Source organism: Hermetia illucens, chromosome 4 (assembly GCF_905115235.1).
Source record: "Hermetia illucens chromosome 4, iHerIll2.2.curated.20191125, whole genome shotgun sequence".
Classification (NCBI taxonomy): domain Eukaryota; kingdom Metazoa; phylum Arthropoda; class Insecta; order Diptera; family Stratiomyidae; genus Hermetia; species Hermetia illucens.
In genome coordinates this window covers 40,183,951-40,201,973 of record NC_051852.1, presented here as the reverse complement: position 1 = coordinate 40,201,973, position 18,023 = coordinate 40,183,951, and the positions used below count along the sequence as shown (strand labels likewise).

At 41.0% G+C, this 18,023-nt stretch overlaps 2 protein-coding genes across 3 annotated transcripts in view; one reads left to right on the top strand and one right to left on the bottom strand.

The window, feature by feature from the left end:
- The window catches only part of LOC119653663 (rho GTPase-activating protein 6-like), a 17,141-nt gene extending 16,340 nt beyond the window's left edge, over nucleotides 1-801 (top strand). The window contains exon 5 of the mRNA XM_038058494.1: nucleotides 62-801. Within this exon, the coding sequence (XP_037914422.1) occupies nucleotides 62-134 (73 nt within the window). The 3' untranslated portion in view covers nucleotides 135-801. The remainder of the gene's footprint in view (nucleotides 1-61) is intronic.
- On the bottom strand, nucleotides 526-18,023 carry LOC119653662 (AP-1 complex subunit beta-1). 2 transcript variants are annotated; one of them, XM_038058492.1, is made up of 7 exons: nucleotides 17,927-18,023; nucleotides 9,926-10,090; nucleotides 9,635-9,805; nucleotides 9,128-9,154; nucleotides 7,794-7,979; nucleotides 6,179-7,681; nucleotides 526-1,685 (listed from the first exon to the last, which is right to left on the bottom strand). In XM_038058492.1, the coding sequence occupies exons 2-7, from the start codon at nucleotides 10,031-10,033 to the stop codon at nucleotides 900-902; spliced, it is 2,781 nt and encodes a 926-aa protein (XP_037914420.1). In that variant the 5' UTR covers nucleotides 10,034-10,090; nucleotides 17,927-18,023; the 3' UTR covers nucleotides 526-899. The 2 variants fall into 2 exon arrangements, with proteins under 2 accessions (XP_037914420.1, XP_037914421.1); XM_038058493.1 differs by lacking the exon at nucleotides 9,128-9,154 and having other exon boundaries at nucleotides 900-1,685.

Below are 18,023 nucleotides of genomic sequence, written 5' to 3'. Positions count from 1 at the left end.
AGTGGAATGTACAATCGTTCGTTAACATTCGATGAGTGTGACCCAATTATTTCTATTTCAGAGTTAATCAAAGAACGAAATTTCGAAAGACACTGGAGCGATGTATTTCATGTCCTGGATTATTTAATTTGTGATAAAATATTTTATTGAAGTATAGGATAATATATAATGTAAACAAGTAGAAGGAATTTTCCAAGCGTTTTTGGCCATTGAGAAGCAACTGCAGCTATAATAGACCAACACACGAATATAGAGGCAGAGTTACATTTTTCATTCAAATAATCGTCATACATGACAGTAGTTGTTTAATATATAAATCAGACCTTAAACGAAGTATCATATAGGACTGTGTACCACAGGTGCTTACTCTGAAACAGAAAGAAGCAGAAATATCGGGTGCACCTGTGGAATACAACCACCTGATACCTTCAAAAAGTGAGTTTCTCAAAAGAGTTAGCCTCTTTGCAAGACAGTTCAGTCATTTCAGCTATTCAATACAATATTCCAAGTCACAAAAACGCTTCATTGTTTCATATTAACCTGTATTTATGTATATCGATAACATACTTTATTATTACTTGTGTCTTATAGAGTAATTATCATTATTTTTATAATTATATTCCATTTGTTTCCAATTGATTTAAATAATTTTTAAAAGTCGTCGCCGTTGCAGACCAATTTGTGGATATGCTCAGCAAGTTTCATTACCAATTTTCTATGTATGTTTCCTGAATGTATTTAATGTAACGTAATGTATATAAAAACAATGAAATAAATTTTATCAAAAGAAAAACAAAAAGTTGTAACATGTTCGTAATACAATATTAATATGCGATAGGAGCAAAGTGCAGCCAAATTGTGAACTATTTATATAAAAGTTAACGATGGTCTTAGCTTTCTTATGGTGAACGAATTATAGCTTCGTAAGCAGTGAAAATCATAGGAGCTACTTCGACAGATCGCGTTTTCAGACTAAGAGTTGCATCAGGATTTCCTGGCTGCACTTTCAATTCAAGCAGGACCCAAATGTTATTAGTTAGTTTCAATGATTGATAAAGCATATCTTGTCCTTCTACGTTGCGCTTAGCAATCGTAAACACGTTATTCGCCGTCATCTTTGCGGCGATACTATCGGCTGTTCCCACGATTCCATTCAAACTGTACTGCATTTCATTGGCAGCTGGGATTTCTTTCCAGGTCGTCAAGAATACTCTTTTATCCAGTTGTCCGTCTTCAGTAAATAGGGCGTTTGCATGGATCAAACATGCAAAGTAGAAAATATCAACATTATTCTTGATGGCAACCTGAAGATTATTTAACGGTTCCATTCGTTGTACGGGGCCCGTGATTCCCAATTGAAGAGATACTTCAGTACTTTGTGAAGGTTGCAATGGCGCTACTTGAAGCGGTGCCGCCGGGACAATACCAAAGCTGTTTTTATTTAGTTGAATTGCGAAAGCGCTCATTGCTTGCATTGCTTTATTAGTGAAGGTCATATCCATATAAACTTGACCACTGCGGCGAGAAAATGTTCCTTGGATTTCCAAACCTTTGCCCTTTTCGGCCGGTAGCCAGGTAATTTTCGGGATTTGTATCATTGTTGAGACTGGGGCAGTTAATCCAAAGATGTCACCCAATAGACCGGTCGCGCCACCACTAGCAGGAACTTCGGCGGGTCCGCCAAGCTGAAAATTAATGAAATTAGGATTATTATTCAATCTGATTCTGAATAAAACAAAAAGTAGCGTTCAAAAACTGTTGATATGGAAGTGAACATAGAAACCACCTAATTGTAGTGCATGCCAAATTAAAGTGATTCTTTTTTAAATTAACCCTTTCATAAAAATTAAATAGCAACGGTTGAATTACAATTACATAGGATATTTGGCTTTGCAGTAAAGGTCCGATTATCCGCGGGATTGACTGTGGGCAAAAAAGGCAAAAGATCAACAGAGCTATTTTTGGTAATGTTAGATTTCGATGGGTCGATCGTACGCAAATGATTAGAATCAATTGTCATGAGGTATGTTTATTAAATCAATAATACTAGAACGTATAGAACCTTTTTTCTAGGGCCAGATTAAAAAGGATGCATGATGGGACATTCCCTTGTTTTAAACCGTTGTAGTGAGGAACGGCCCCGAGAGTGACCCCGCTGCTTTTATCTGACCTCGTACATTGGTCAGGATCAGCCTAGTCAGTCTTATCAATTTACTGGAGTTATTCTCATGGCCGAGCACAGTTTTACCTTAGCTATCATAGGCGGCCTTGAAGTCGATGAAGAGATAGTGCAACTGATGGACACATTCTAACAGTTTTTCCATGGCTTGTCGCAGAAAGATGTGATCTGTTACTGCTACGACTCGATGTTCGAGTTCGAGTTGTTGAGCAGCTCGTCGAAACACTAAGCCCATCGCTCCAATATGTCCCTTTGGTCAGAAATCAGATTCCCCTCTTTGTCTCGACAGGATGAACATCAAAGTATATAGGTTTTGAAAGTCAAATTTAGAATTTTCCAAACTAATTTCAGACCTTTCCAAATCCATTTCAGACTTTTCCAAACTTAGAATTTTCCATTTCGAAAATGTTGAATTTTCAATATTCTAAAATTAATTTCGGAAATTCTGAATCTCCAAATTTGTAAAACCTGTATATGGTTTCATTGCGCTACGATGCGGATGCTCCCTTTGCCTTTTGAATTCACAGACCTCTTAGTTTTCCCAGACTTCCTTATTCTGTCTGTGAAGCCGCTCTTTCCGCGTGACCGGTGTCAGTCAGGAATACGGGGAGTTTATAAAAAGTTGTAAAAATCTAAATCTTTCCGTTGGTTCAATATATTGTCCTTATTGTCTTTTTTGCAACATTGATCGATTGATTGATTAATATTTATCTGATAAGATACTTTGGCCGGATGAATAATTATTTATTGTAAAAAACCTAAACTAAATGGTGATTCCAACTAAGAATTGAAAATAAATAAAACTGACCGCTAATGTCGTTCTTAACCGGCTGCAGAGGAGGATTAGGTTAATGAATAGAAAAGTGAGACCGAGTTTCTTTTAGAAGTCGATTAATATGGAATTGGTGCACTAGAGCCGAGAGGAAAGTACCCAATACCGAGTTTTCTGCAACGGAACGTGTGCGCGTTTTCGTTTTTGAAGTGATGTTGAAATTTCCCTTCAAATTTTTGTTGCCAGAACGTCGATCGAAAGACGGAAGCTGGTAGCCAGGTAGACTGTGCAGCCGAATTCGCACTCGAGTCCCAGCCCAGTAGACAGAAGCTCCCCCATTCCCGAGTCGCAGACAATAGAAACCGAGTGCGAGCGTTCCATCGTTCCTGAACCGCAGACACAGAGAGGAAAACTGGCATAGGCCCTCAAGTCAGGGCAGTTTCCAAAGAAAAGCTAAAGACACGGCTTGCCGCCAGGAACACAGTATCAGTTCGAACCCTACCAGATAGCACCCTACCAGATAGCAATGTCGTGGCCATACGGGTGTCATCGTTCTGGTGTATGAGCCCGGCAGCGTGGTTACTCCAGCTCGAGGACCAATTCACTTTGGCCGGCGCCACAATGGACAACATTTGCTTCAATGAAGCACTGGTCGGGCAAAATGGGGAGACAATTGAGTTTGTCTCCGACGTTTTCGAAGGTTCTCTTACAAAAGATTAAAAAAGCAACTCATAAAGGGCCTGTCAGTATGTGAGACGACCAAACTCAATCACTCATTGACAGAGCTACCGCTAGGTGATCGTGCGTCAAGCCAACTGCTGCATGAAATGAAACAATTGGGTAGTGACAAAGTGGGCACCGAGCTGCTACTGTCTTTGTGGCTGCAGAGGCTCCCGGAGAGTACACAGGTCATCCTGGCATGTGCGGATTCCTGGTTCCGCGGATAAAATTAATGATATCCACGTGCGACCCATGGTTGACGAGATGTCTCGCGATAACTCAAGCCAGGTGCCTCAACTGCATTAACAGCCACCGTCTCTGAGTTGACAGGGGCCGTCGATACTTTGCGTTGGGGAAGTAGGACTAGATCAAAGTTTAGATCCGCCTCCCGAAATGGGCGATCGGATACTAGGTCATCGGGTCCTCCGGCAAATACCGCGGCATGCTGGTACCATCGTAGGTTCGCCGAAAAGGCTAAGAAATGTACAAGACTCTGCAATTTCTCACCAAACAAAGCTAGACTTGCAGGGGGCTACTGCTACCTGCAGCATCACGCCGCCTCAAAATGTATGACCCCTGGAGCCGATGCAAGCACCTTGTCGATACAGGCTCTGAAGTCGATTCTTCCCGTATCTCGGCATCATAAATTAATACCGCAATCTTTGAAACTCGCGGCAGCAGATTCCTCGTCGATCCGCACGTATGGCTACAGGCAGGTACACTTGAGTCTAGAACTTAGAAGTGTTTTCTTAGTGCTTCATTATAGCGGACATCAGCATTTCCATCCTAGGCGCGGATTTCCTGTGCCACTAGGAATTGCTGGTGGAGCTACAGAACAAGTCCTCCATCGACCCCACAACTTCCCTTAGATCATCAGGTAGAATCTCATCCTACTCACTCAACACTCTTTTTATCGTTTTTGAAAACGTTTCGTATATTTGGATGATGTTCTGGCCACGCCTTCCTCTGCGTCTCAGCATTTAGAGCACCCCGAAAACATTTTCCAATGTCTCCATGAGGTCTAGTATTTAACGTTGAGAAATGCAAATTTCTACAATCGCAGGTGAGATTCCTCGGCCAGCTGATTCCGCTGAAGACATACAACCGGACCCAGTCAAAGTACAAGCGATTTCGAGGGGCATGTTAAAGTTCTATCGTCGCTTCTTGCCCAAGGCCGCCCAACTTCACTGGGCGAAGACCAGAGACTACTGCCTGATTGTATGGTCCCCAGAGGCTGTCCACGAGTGCATTCCCTCAGCAAGATGCACCCCTAGCCTTATTCGTCCATGTCTCAGACATTGCCGTAGGTGCTGTTCTTCATCAAAAAGTGAATCAAATCTGGTAACCATTGAGCTTCTTCTCCAAACAGCTGAATCCCGTTCAACGGAACTACAACACCAATTATCGTTAGTCATTAGCCGCGTACCTTGCAATGAAATACTTCCGGTGTTCCCTTGAAGGTAGGCCGTTCATTGTGTTCACAGACCAGAAGCCACTCACTTTTGTTTTGAAACAAAAGCCCGACAAAGCTTCTCCTCACCAACTTCAACGCTTGTTTGGAAAAGATAAGGTGAATACTAACGCTTTGTCACGTGTGGCAGAGGTGAAGATCCCAGCCACCGTCGACTTTTGGGCAATCGCCGAGGCGCAGAAGGACGACTCAGTTCTTCAGAGCCTGAGGACTCCAATAAACATTTCCTTTCTTTGACTCAACATTCAGTATATACTGCGAGACCTCAGACAAGAGACCAACGCCATATTTTCGGCCGATTTCCGAAAGGAAGTATTTCGCGCCGTTCACGATCTAGCGCACCCAGCCATTGGGACTTTGCGAAGCTCGCACGGTTTCAGGTATTTCCGTACAATCATCGATACGTTCACGCGGTGGCCAGAGGCGATACCTCTAAGAGATATTACTGCACACAGAATGGATTCCGCGCTTTAGTGTGTCAGCCAGGTCACTGTCTAACTTTTAACAAAATAATGCCAGTTGTTTGTTGAATTGCAACGGACTTAGAAAGAGGAAGTATAGAGCACAGCCAGAAAAAGGTGGAAAGTAGGATAATTAAAGCAATTTAATCCAATTGAACATGAAATATTGAATAATTCAAAAAGAAGATTTAGAAGAAGCGGGTAATGTGTTATACGAAATGTAAGAGAAGATGAAGCTAAATTACCAATGCACATAAAACTCGGAGTGAATTGTAGATCACGCGGATTATTTATTGGTGTAATGGCTGCATTTTCAGAGAAATAAAATATAATACAAAAGATCGTTGAGGGTCTGTAGACACAAGGCATCTCCAGTGTGCTGTCCGTCAATCCGTTTGTCTTATTGAAGCCGAAACAAAAGGGTTATTTTCTGTCATTTATCTGTGGCCGACCGACTTTGGCAATGCCACTTTCTTATAAAGGTCGATCAGCGCATAATATTAGGGGTAAAGTTTCCAATAAACATATGCCTGCAAATTCTAGTTTTTGTATACATACAATAAAGTTTAACTTACCAAAACATCCAATCCGCCTCCCAACAAATCAACATTGCTAGTTGGTGCCGCTGGGGGAGCAGGGGCAGGTGCACCAATATCCATCGACAACAAATCGCCAATAAGAGATTCTTGATTTGGAATAACAGTTGCTTCAGCAGCAGTAGTAGTTGCATTGTGTTCCTCTGAAGTACCAACACGATTTGGAAGAGACTTTCGTACACCAGCTGCTCTACCCTCAACAAATGCTGTCGGCGGCTTATGATAAACACTGGCCAGTGAACTTATGTGACAAATCAATTCATTCAATAATGTTGGTTCGAGCAAATCAGTTTCTTCAGAAATCAAAGGTTTATCTGCCAAAACAACTTCTTTTGCAGCTGCCGGATCCGTAGACAACAGACGCCAGTATATGAAACCACGGTCACGCAAATCTGGATTGTCAGAGTCTTGGGTTGCAAGTGACAGGACATGTTGGACGAGTTCTTGAGTATCTGCTGGTCTTTTCAAAAATAGTTTTACAACAGCTGTTAGTAACTGAAGCTGGACTTGTGCGTTTTCATCTTGGAATCCTTCCAAGAAACTATCTAGAAGCTCGTCCGCGTTATCGATACGTTCAGCATATTCTCCAATAATCCATACCATTGAAGCACGAGCTTCTGGTTCGTCAAGTGTATCCAAATTCTCACAAAGAGTGCTGATAATGCTTTCATATTTGTTAGGGTATTTTCGGAAAATGTCTTTGATGACAACGATAGCTTCTTGCACTACATAGTTGACTTTGGTTTGAATTAAATCAAGAAGCGTTGATACGCATCGTTCGGCTGATGGTTCGACTTTGATGGCACACCGACCAATTGCCCGAACTGCCTTTCGGACAAAGTCCACATCAACTTCAGTTGCATATTCCTTCAACTCACTTAGAACTTGGGCAATATTGCTTTGGTTTGCCAAACGAATCATGATGTCAAGTTTTTCCAATTTCACGTAGATAGGGTCATTATATTTCACAAAGAATACTTTCATTTCGTGCTTAAGAATATCAGGACGCTTCTGAACGATCAAGTTAATGTTACGCAAAGCAACATATTGAACTTCTGGTTCGGACGAAAGAAGTGTGACCAACGGTGGTGCGAGTTTCTTAGTCAAAGTAGCGCAGAAATCACTGTCGCTTGAAAGCATTTCTAACAACTTCATAAGTACTTTTACAGCACTTAAAACAACAGCTGCATTTGCATGAGCCAAGCGTGGAGTAATACGTTCACAAATCGATTGTGCTTCACGTTCATCTTTCGGACTATAATTTGCCAATGAATCTAGAATGAATACTTGGCCCCATTCTGTGCATTCGTTTAAGGCAGTCAATAGTTTATTGATTGTCACTGAATTCATTTCAACCAATGGATGTCCTGATTGACTTGCTTCATTAATTTCGCTTAGAGCTGCAACGGCGTTCGCTACTACCATCGGATTGGAATCGGACAGAAGATCTTTAAGTTGATCGAGGAAGCCTTGATCTTCCACCTGTGGGAAGAGAGTGGATTAGAGTTATTTTTGTTAGTTATTAATTTGAATCGTGAGGTTGGAGATAAAGTGAGTTAATATGGAATTGGAAAATTGATAGAATTTTTCTTACCATTGAAGACGATATATCATATAACTTAGCAACGCAAACTGCTGCAGTTTTCCTCACGTACGGATCTTCATCCTTCAAGCATTTTCTCAACGGCTCACAAAGGTATTCGGTGATTTTGTCAACGCGGATACATCCCATTGTACGGACGGCCAATGCTCTTATCAATGGATTCGAGTCTTCACAATCCTTTTTTAATCGAATGCATTACACAAAGAAAAACAAAAAAATAAATTAAGTCGATTTCTTACAAAACAAAAAACAATCTAAAAATTCCAAAAATTGTAACGAAATTATATATATAAAAACGCTGGTGAAGCAAAATTATATTTTCATTTTTATCTATTGAACGTAACTTTCAGCAGGCTGGCTAGCGTAATATGCGGCAATTTAATTCAATTTTTAGGGAAACAAGGTTTGAATAGCGCATCATTAACGTAAGGCGGTACTCTAAAAGCAGGCAAGTTTCAACAATTCAGAACAATGATAGATGATCAAAGGTGTCACGGCGGAAGTGAGAAAACTGCACGTGCGAGTCTTCCCCCTCCTGCCCCACCTATGCTATTTATAGAATTTACTTTTATCCTTACAATGTTATGTGCTTTGTGATTCAATAATTCAATTTACTATTGTCTGATATATTTTGTATATTTTTGTACACTTTATACAGGCTGATGGTGATATTTTGTAAATTTCTTCTTTTTTTTTAATTCAAGTTATCGCTAAAATTATGAAAGGAATTATCTCTATTGTTATTTGTTTAACAAAATTTCTTCTGAATGTAAAATAAAGCCTTTCCGATAATTTTCTTTGAAATGTTGTGCCGCCGTTGCTCTGGGATTAAAGGGACTAATTGAGTGCACTTGAAATATTATGTGGATTCGAATAACTTCTTGACAGCTAAGTCCTCTATAGTCAAGATTTTGGTGGATCTAATTCAATGTCTATTTGTCTCGTATCACAACTTCATTTCAAAGAAAACGAACTTCAAGTTGAAATCGCACATAATCGTTTTGCCTAATTGTAAATGTGATGGAATGAAATATATATAGTACATAACGTGTGTACATTTCTTTTCAATGAATACAATATATTAGGCAAAAATATGCAGAGACTACAACAAATAAATTTACAAAAACCCAAATGTTCGATACGAAACTAACATAACAAATCGTTTTGAAAACTGACTAAAGGTAAATCAATTGAATCGATATTCAAATATGCCAAATAGAAACAAAGGAAACCTAGGGGCAACAATAAGATCAATAACAGTACGATATTCATTGTTCCATTGCACTTTGCTATAAGAAACAACTAAAGAGATTACCAATAATTACCTTTACAAGTTGAGAAGAGGGCAATTCCTTTAAATATTTTAGCATGGATTAAAGCAAAATAAACAACACATAGGTGCTAGCAATAGTATCTTTCTCTCTTTTTCATCAAATCAAATTTTTGGTTTATTTAAAAATAATATCAAAAGACAGTTTATAAGTACTCTAACGGATCTCAGTAGCTCTCAGGTTCGATCACACGTAGCCAATTCAAACGTGCCCTATTATGATAGTTTTTACTTTCCCAAGAAGGCGACAACGGAAAATATTCAAATTATACAAACTAATAACTGAGTCTCTAGAAGACTTTTCATCAATTCAAATTTTAATAATTTTGCCTTGAGCTGACAATTAATTAGTTTCACATAGCCTACAACAAATACGTTTTGATTTGTCCAAAAACACATAACATATTTAGATGTATCAAATTATTTAGAAAGGAACTTGATAGATAATATAAAGGAACAGAAGGAAAACAAGTGAATGTAATCATTGAATGTGCGTACTAACCTTGACGAAAGTGTTCACAGCCATAATAGCCATGTCCGGCTGTGATTTAGCGTAGTTCATCAGATACAGATAAACCAATTTCTTCAACTCCAAATTGTCAGTTTGCATACAGTTGACAACATCTGGAAAGAGCGCCGACACATCTTTGCCGACTGTCATGCTTGCGATGACCTGGAATATGCAACAAAAGACAAGACGTTGTAGCTTTGGTGTGATATGGTTCTAGGTTCCTATCACTTCTTTCAAGAGGAAGTTCATATGTATTCTTTCCAAAAAAGTAACTTGACGTACCTTCTTTACGGCTTCCTTTTTCTTCTCTTTCTTTTCATTCTGAAGTTCTGATTTTAACTCGAATATTTCACCTTTTTTGGTTGTCGTGAAGTATTTAGAATCCGTCATTTTGGAAATCGAAACTAATACTTCTCACACAAATTTGTTTGTTTGATGTAGTCACGCCTGCAAATGAAAACAACAGTTCTGTTAAAATCAACTGAAATTAACGGGAGAATAAAGATTATTACTTAGTTCATTTAAAATAGTGAATGGATAGTCTAAGACAAATCACGAAAACTTATATCCAATTCTTACTGTGGTCATACAACATGGGTTGTCCCAAAAGTTCTTCGACAAGATTGGTTTCAATATTTTTATATTAAAATTTAGGAATGAGACAAAACTAATTTTTTCTTCCAAAGAATACCTGCTACAACTTTGATAATATATTATTTTTTAAAGTTTGAAATAAAAAAATTGTGAATTAGGATATTTTTCAATTTCGTTGGAGAAAAAATTTGGACACAAATGTGAAGGCCTTGATAAAGTGCATCGTTGAACAGTAGCAATATGGTTCAAATACATCATTTACCGTGATAACTCCACCATGCTATTAACATAACATGCTGGTCCCAAGCTCAAGGTAAATGTGCAAAACAAATACGTGCCTGCATGCTAAATGTTGATACCCTAACAGGAAAGACTGAGGAACTCGTAAGAGCTCATCGCAAAAGCCGCATTGATATTTGCACTCTACAAGAAACCTGATGTCAAAAGCTACAACTTAGAACGGGGACGCGGCAAAACCGACTATAAACTTCTCTACTTTGGTAGCCCACACATTCAATACGGTGTTGGCATTGCCATCTTAGAGGGTTTCCGTGATGTCATTAAAGAATTCGAACGATTTGGTTGACGAAGCTCATCATATATACCAACTGATTGTACTATTGACTTCTTCACCGCGTACGCATCATAGACAGGTCGATCTGATGTTCTGGCAACTTCTCGATGCAAAGACCCGCAACGTGCCTGCTGATAACTATATTATCATTGCCGGTGGCCTTAATGGCCACGTGGGTGAAAAGGCAGACGGCAACAGGTGCCATGGGGGAAAGAGGTTTGGAACGCGCAATGAGGGCGGCGAGCGTATAATCGATTTTGCGGACACACATGATCTCGTACTTATGAATACATGATTCATCAAACGATTTTCTCATCTTCCTAAATTTTATAGCGGGAATAGTAAAACGCAAATCGATTATATTCTCATAAGACGCCGACATTTTATCACCGCTGTTGATTGCCCTCCTGTGAATCAAACCACCGATAAAGCAGCGTAAGGAACGCACTGGCCACCCGCGCATTTAATGATGACCATTTCGTGAGAAGAAAGAAGAAATCATCTCCCTTATGCGATTATCAACCATTACGAATGTGGATGAATCGTGGAACCAAATTATAAGACACGACCCCAACCTTTACAACAAGAGGGAGCATCAAGCCAAGCGGTACATCAATCGAGATACTTGGCCTTGGAATGACGACGCTCAAATGAAGGTCCGTGAAAAGAAAAGCCTTGCCAACAAGTTTCTCGACGATAAAAAGTTCGCTAATCGGCAAATTTATAAGAATGACAACCGGGAAGCGCAACTGAAGTCGAATACGTAATAAAACGAAATAAAGCGCGGAAAGCAACAGGACCTGAATACATCGCATCTGAGCTCTGGAAAGCGAAGAGCTGGGACCCAACACTGTGGCTCAGTGAATTCTTCAATCGGGTTACTCAGGAAGGTAGGAAGGAAGGTAACACCATCTGACTGGAAAACGAAAGGTAGTCCAGCAGAATGTTCAAATTACTGCCCGATCCGATTACTTTCCCATACCATGAACATTTCAGAACGCATTCTTAAAATAACCGTGAATCAAGCCGGACTTGCCAAGAACTGCGGAACTACTGGCGCAATGCACGTTGCGCGGTTACTCATGGAGAAACACCGTGAGAAGCATTGCAAGCGATTGACCGTGTGTCACAAGAACTCATCTGGTATGCTCTACGACAACACTTAGTGACAAGTAAAAAGTAAAATTCGAAGTGTGGCGGATGTACCAAAACTGCTTCGTGTCTCTGTTGGTGTCCATCAACGAAGTGGTCTCTCACCATTCCTCTTTGTTCTTATTATGGACACTGTCACACGAGATATCCAACGTTCAGAGCTCTATACACTGCTTTATGCAGATGATGTTTTCCCAGCGTCTCATGGCAAAAATGATCTTGAGCAACTTATTCAAAAATGGAATAATTGCCTCATGCAATGCGGTCTCAGACTGAATCTGAATAAAACTGAATTTTTGACTACCGATCCCCATGAAACAAGCACTATCACTGTCAATGGTAGTGGCCTGCCCTGAAATGAGTGATTTAAATATCTCGGGTCAATGCTATCGGTCAATGGAAAATGCGTTATGAAATTGCTTCAAGCGTTAGCACAACCTGAATGAAGTGGCATTCCACAACTGGTGTTCTTTGTGATCGACGTATCAAGGAACATCTCAAATTTATCGCAGTGCCTTCCGGCCTGTCGTTCCCTATGGTTCTGAGAGTTGGCCGATTAAAAAAGACAGTGAAAGGCGTCTCGCGATAATGGAGACGAAGATCTTGCGTTGGACTAGTGGCGTGACACGTTTTGATCACATCAGAAATGAGTATATCCGCGATCGATATGGATTTGTACCGATTGTCGGAAACTTGCGAGAGGGGCGTCTTCGATGGTATGGTCACATAATTCGAACTAACGAACATTTACTTGCCAAGATTAGTCTGAACATTGAAGTGGATGATAAGCGACCAAAAGGTCGGCGGAAAAAACGGTGGCTTGATACGTTGAATGGGAATTTGAAAGCCTCGCGATTGCATCCAGATCAGACATTCGATAGAACCAAATGGGGAAACCGATCACGACGAGCCGACCCCGTTTGCGAACGGGAGAAAGGTTGAAGAAAAAGACATAATTGACTGTCATATCAGCTTGGTAGATAATTCCCGCCCTGTCCGCCGTGAGCTGATGTATCTGATGAATTATTGCAACTCGTTTTGAATGAACAACCACATGAAAGTAATCCCGAGTTGAAGCTAATTGATGGAATTTCCCATTCATCGCCACCTGGAGAAGCTGAATTTCGACCCTGGACAGCCAAGACAAGTCCCAATTAAATTAATAAATTTACAAGCAGAAAGCAGATTGAAAGCTGCAATCAATGACTGTAAAATATAACTTGTAACGAGAAGTGGATACATTTCTGTCATTCAGACAAAGAATGTAATGGATCGAATAAAGAAACTAACCAATTTCGATTTGATTTTTAAGCTGTGCTTAATTTTGAATCAATTCGCAATGGCAGAACTACTGATGGCATGCCTTTCAGTAACCAATTGGAACTTATATATGAAATTTTACGCGTTCATTACCCTGGATTAGCCCTGTGAGATGCGGCCTCTTAGGCCACACAAAATTTGTCGTAAAAGGCGACTAAAAGGGATAACAATTTGTGGGCTACTAACCTGCTACCGAAACGTCAACAACGCCTCAGTTGGAAAGTACTCCTCTCCGTCTTGTGGCAACATGCTTCTGTGCTTTGGAAAGTCAGGTGAAAGCAGACATGAATGAGCTCTCCTAACCTGGGAGCCTGTTTCCGACAGGAGCATCGGCATACAGTTGCAAGCTTATTCCTTGTCGTCAAAACGGATTCTCTAACAATAGTTTTCGTATGCACGTTTTCGCTATGCACCAACGGAGGCTTTCGATATATTGGAGAAGAATGCTTTCTACAAGCAATTACACGCAGTTCAGGATGTTGGTTGGACAGAATGTTGGTGTACAGAACCTTCCAGTCGGAATGGCTGGTTTGACGATGAATGTAAGCTAGCAACGGAACGGAAGAATGCCGCATATCGAGTAATGTTGCATTCTCAAAGAACGCGGGCACGCACAGAGACTTATCACGAACTCCGTCGAGCGGAGAAGCAATTTCACAGACGGAAAAAGGAAGCCTGGGAGAACCAACAAGTCTGTGAACTAGAAAAATACAGGCGCGCAAGTTTTACCAACAAGTCAGCAGGATGAAGCCTTATACACTTCGATGCCCATCCTGCCGAGACAAAGAGGGAAATCTGATTTCCGACAGAATGGGCATATAGGAGTGATGGGTTGAGCACTTTGATGAGCTACTGAACAACCAGAACATCGGCGAGTTGGAGGTCCCGCCAACTGAAGACGACGGACAAATATTGCCACCACCAAGTATAGGGGAAACAGTCCGTGCAATTCATCGGCTAAAAAATCATAAGTCGCCAGGAGCCGATGGAATTACAGCGGAATTGGTTAAATATGGAGGCGACCAATTACACCAAGTGGTTCATCAACTGATGCTCAAGGTATGGGGCCTGACGACTGGCAACGAGGCATTATTTGTCTCATACATAAAAAGGGAGATATTACACAGTGCAGCAATTATAGACGTAGCACGTTGCTGAGTACCATCTATAAGAAATTTTCCGCTATCTTGCTAGGCCGGATAGCCCCATACGCCCAGAACATCATTGGCCCATACCAAAGAGGCTTCACTTCAGGCAAATCAGCAACAGATCAGATTTTCTCTCTGCGGCAAGCGATGGAAAAACTGTTGGAATATGGACAACAGTTGCACCATCTATTCATCGACTTTAAAGCCGCCTATGACAGCATAGCCAGGGTAAAACTGTCCATGACCATGAGAAAATTCGGTATCCGATGAAATTAATAAGACTGACCCTGACCAATGTGCGAGGCCAGATAAAAGCAGCAGGATAACTCCCGATATCATTCAACATCAACAACGGTCTAAGACAAGGGGATGCCCTATCATGCTTTCTCTTCAACCTGGCCCTGGAGAAAGTGATTCGTGATGCAAGTCCACCCAAGTACTGGCCTACGCTGACGATATTGATATTATGGCAAGAACAACTCGAGATTGCACACAGATCAGGCATTCGATAGAGCCAAATGGCGAAGCCGATCACGACGAGCCGACCCCGCTTGTGAACGGGACAAAGGCTGAAGAAAAAGAAGAACAACTCGATATATACAGTATACCTTCATTCGGATTCAGCAGGCGGCGCGAGATCACAGGTAGGAAGTTAATGAAGGCAAGACGAAGTACATGGTGGCAACGTCAGCGGCAAAAACCAAAGAACGAACAACATCGAATCGCACTGGTCAAACGAAAACAATGGAGATAGGAGACTACAAGTTTGACACTGTTGAAAATTTCTTCTATCTAGGATCGAAAATCACAACCGATAACGCTATTACCATGAAATCCGCGTACAGTTGTTAGCTGCCAACAGAGCCTATTTCAGTTTACAAAAAATTTTTGGCTCGATACGTCCCACCATAGGGTCAAAGCTCTTACTTTACAAGACTAGGATCTTGCCAGTCATTATGTATTCCTCGGAGACTTGGGTTCTTAGTAAAAAAAAATTGCGAACTCTTGGCCGCGTTCGAGAGAAGAATCCTCCTAAGAATTTGAATATGGGAAAAGAAAGGTAGTCCAGCAAAGTGTTTAAATTTCGGTATGGTCTGCGGCAATGCTTAGTACGAGAAGAACTTGTGTGCTGGGTTGAATTGCTCTACTAAAATTCAAAAAATAAAACCGCTGCGAGTCTCGGACGATGTTCATCAAGGAAGCGCCCTCTCACCACTCCTATTTGTCCTTGTAATGAACACTTTCACACAGGACATTCAACGTCGAGCGCCCTATACATTCCTTCGTGTAAATGATGTTTTGCGACGAAGTTGATCTCCAGCAACTTCTTCAAATGGAGTGATTGCCTCAAGAAACGCGGTCTCAGGTTGAATCTGAATAAAACATAATTTTTGACAAGCAATTTTAATGAAACAGGCACTATCACTGTCAATGGCAATGACCTGCCCAGAACTGAGCGATTTAAATATCTCGGATCAGTGATATCAGCCAATGTTGAGCTTCGTTATGAAATTGCTTCACGCGTTCTTTGTGATGGACGCATCAACAAACGTCTCAAGTTGAAATTTTCCGCATTGTCGCTCGCCCTGCCGCCCTTTATGATTCTGGGTGTTGATCGAAAATAGACAATAAAAAACGTCTCGCGGTAACGGGGATGTAGATGTTATATTGGACCAGTCGCTTAACACGCCATGATCACATCCGAAATGAGGGACCGATCGTGGGAAAATTGCGAGAGAGGTGTCTTCGATAGTATGTTCCTGTAATTCGCACTAACGAGGCTTTACTCGCCAAGATTGGTTTAAACATCGAAGTCCATTGTAAGCGACCAAAAGGCCGGCCGAAAAAGCGATGGGTTGATACGCTGTACGGTGAATTGAAAGCCTCGCGATCAGGTCTTGACAGAAGAAAATGACGCAACCGATAACAGCGAGCTGACCCCGCTTCTGAACGCGGCAAAGGCTAAAGAAGAAGTAGATTATTGTAGGCGTTCATCGAGTTATATAGAGGAGAGAACGGGAAGCGTTGTCTCTGCCAAAGACGTTATCGTATTTGGATGTGGCTTGACTGCATTAACGTTAAGTCTTTTTCATTGTTTTGCGATAAACTGGAAACTCAGTTATCTTAATACCAACTTCAAGCTGAGACTGTTCCATGCTATGCTCATGGGAAGTAACGACCACTGCTACCCGGAAACTTCAAGTTTTCAACAACATTTGTCTGCGTCGTTTCATTGGGGTACTTTGTCCTGACACAATTTCGAATCAAAAGCTTTGTTAGCATACGATACGAATTGATAAGAATGCGGAGGTGGTAGTGGGAAGATAATATTGAATTTCATTGCTGGCTATTCCAAGCTGTGTAATTCAATATCCCAAGACAGTCGACGAGTGGGTCATCTCAGAAACACAAGGCACAAAACAATGGAAGGAAAGTGCAAACTTTTTGAAAATGCTGGACTGAGCTGCGCTTACTGCTTCACGAGACAACGACGGCGCGAAGGCGTATTTAAGGGTTGATAGGAAACAAGCATACACTTAGAAGTCTCAACCAGAACCTCACACCAGAGAAAGGGCTTATCCAATATACAAGCGGCCACCTAGAAAAGCAGTCCAACTGCTTACAGACAGGACAAACTTAGCAAAGGAATCCAATGCCAGAACAAACAAGGATTGATACTGCTATCCAATAAATTGAAAGCAAAACTAGTATCCCAAAAGACTCAATTTCACTCATCAAGCCAGACAAAAGGGACAAGGCTTACAATTGCAAAGGAAAGGATAGGCCTTTCGGCAAAACATTTGAAAGAAACATTCCAGTTACTGCCAGTTTGAATTCAATTTGTAGTCGCTTCTGTGGCGATATGATATAATAGTGAATCAAAGGAGCCACTCGTGCGTCAATGGAGAATATGTGCAAACCTACAATCTTGCTTTTTTTCGCTGAAACCTCAAAAATTCTCTACAATTCCCTTATTTTGCTGAACTGATTAGCGATTTAGGGAGCCAACAAAAAGTTTACTGTGCCAAACGTAAATAATGGTTTCTTAACTATCACAACTCAGTACTTATTTATCTTATTACTCCGTGGACCGGAAATTCTTTCAGTTCTGATTAGAAGTGCCTTCCACTGGCCATTCCTTAACGAGCCAATGGGAGCTCCAGTAAGCTTTCCGATTAAGGAGTACAGAGCATTGACCTTAAAACAAGCCGTGTCTTAAGTAAATTCAATTTAAATCGGTCCAACTGTTCACTTATTTCAACACACGACTTCCAAAAAATTAAGGGCGTATTGTCGTATGTCACTTGGAATCACCATCACAATCTGACACTTGTTCCCAAAGCAGCCATGATATGCAGCTGCAAAATCGATGATGTTTCACTGAAATTCGTTGAAAAAATATTCAAAAAAGAGCTAATGACTGTCATTAACACTTTTACCCGGTACTGAACGGCTGCTAATCTGATAAAATATATAAAAAGGGTCGAAACTAACCACGTAAGTCACAATTTTCGGCGAAATCCCCACTTGTATCGTCTCGCAGACAACTAATCACTTTTTGTCAATAAGTAGACAGACGACGGGAGCGCCT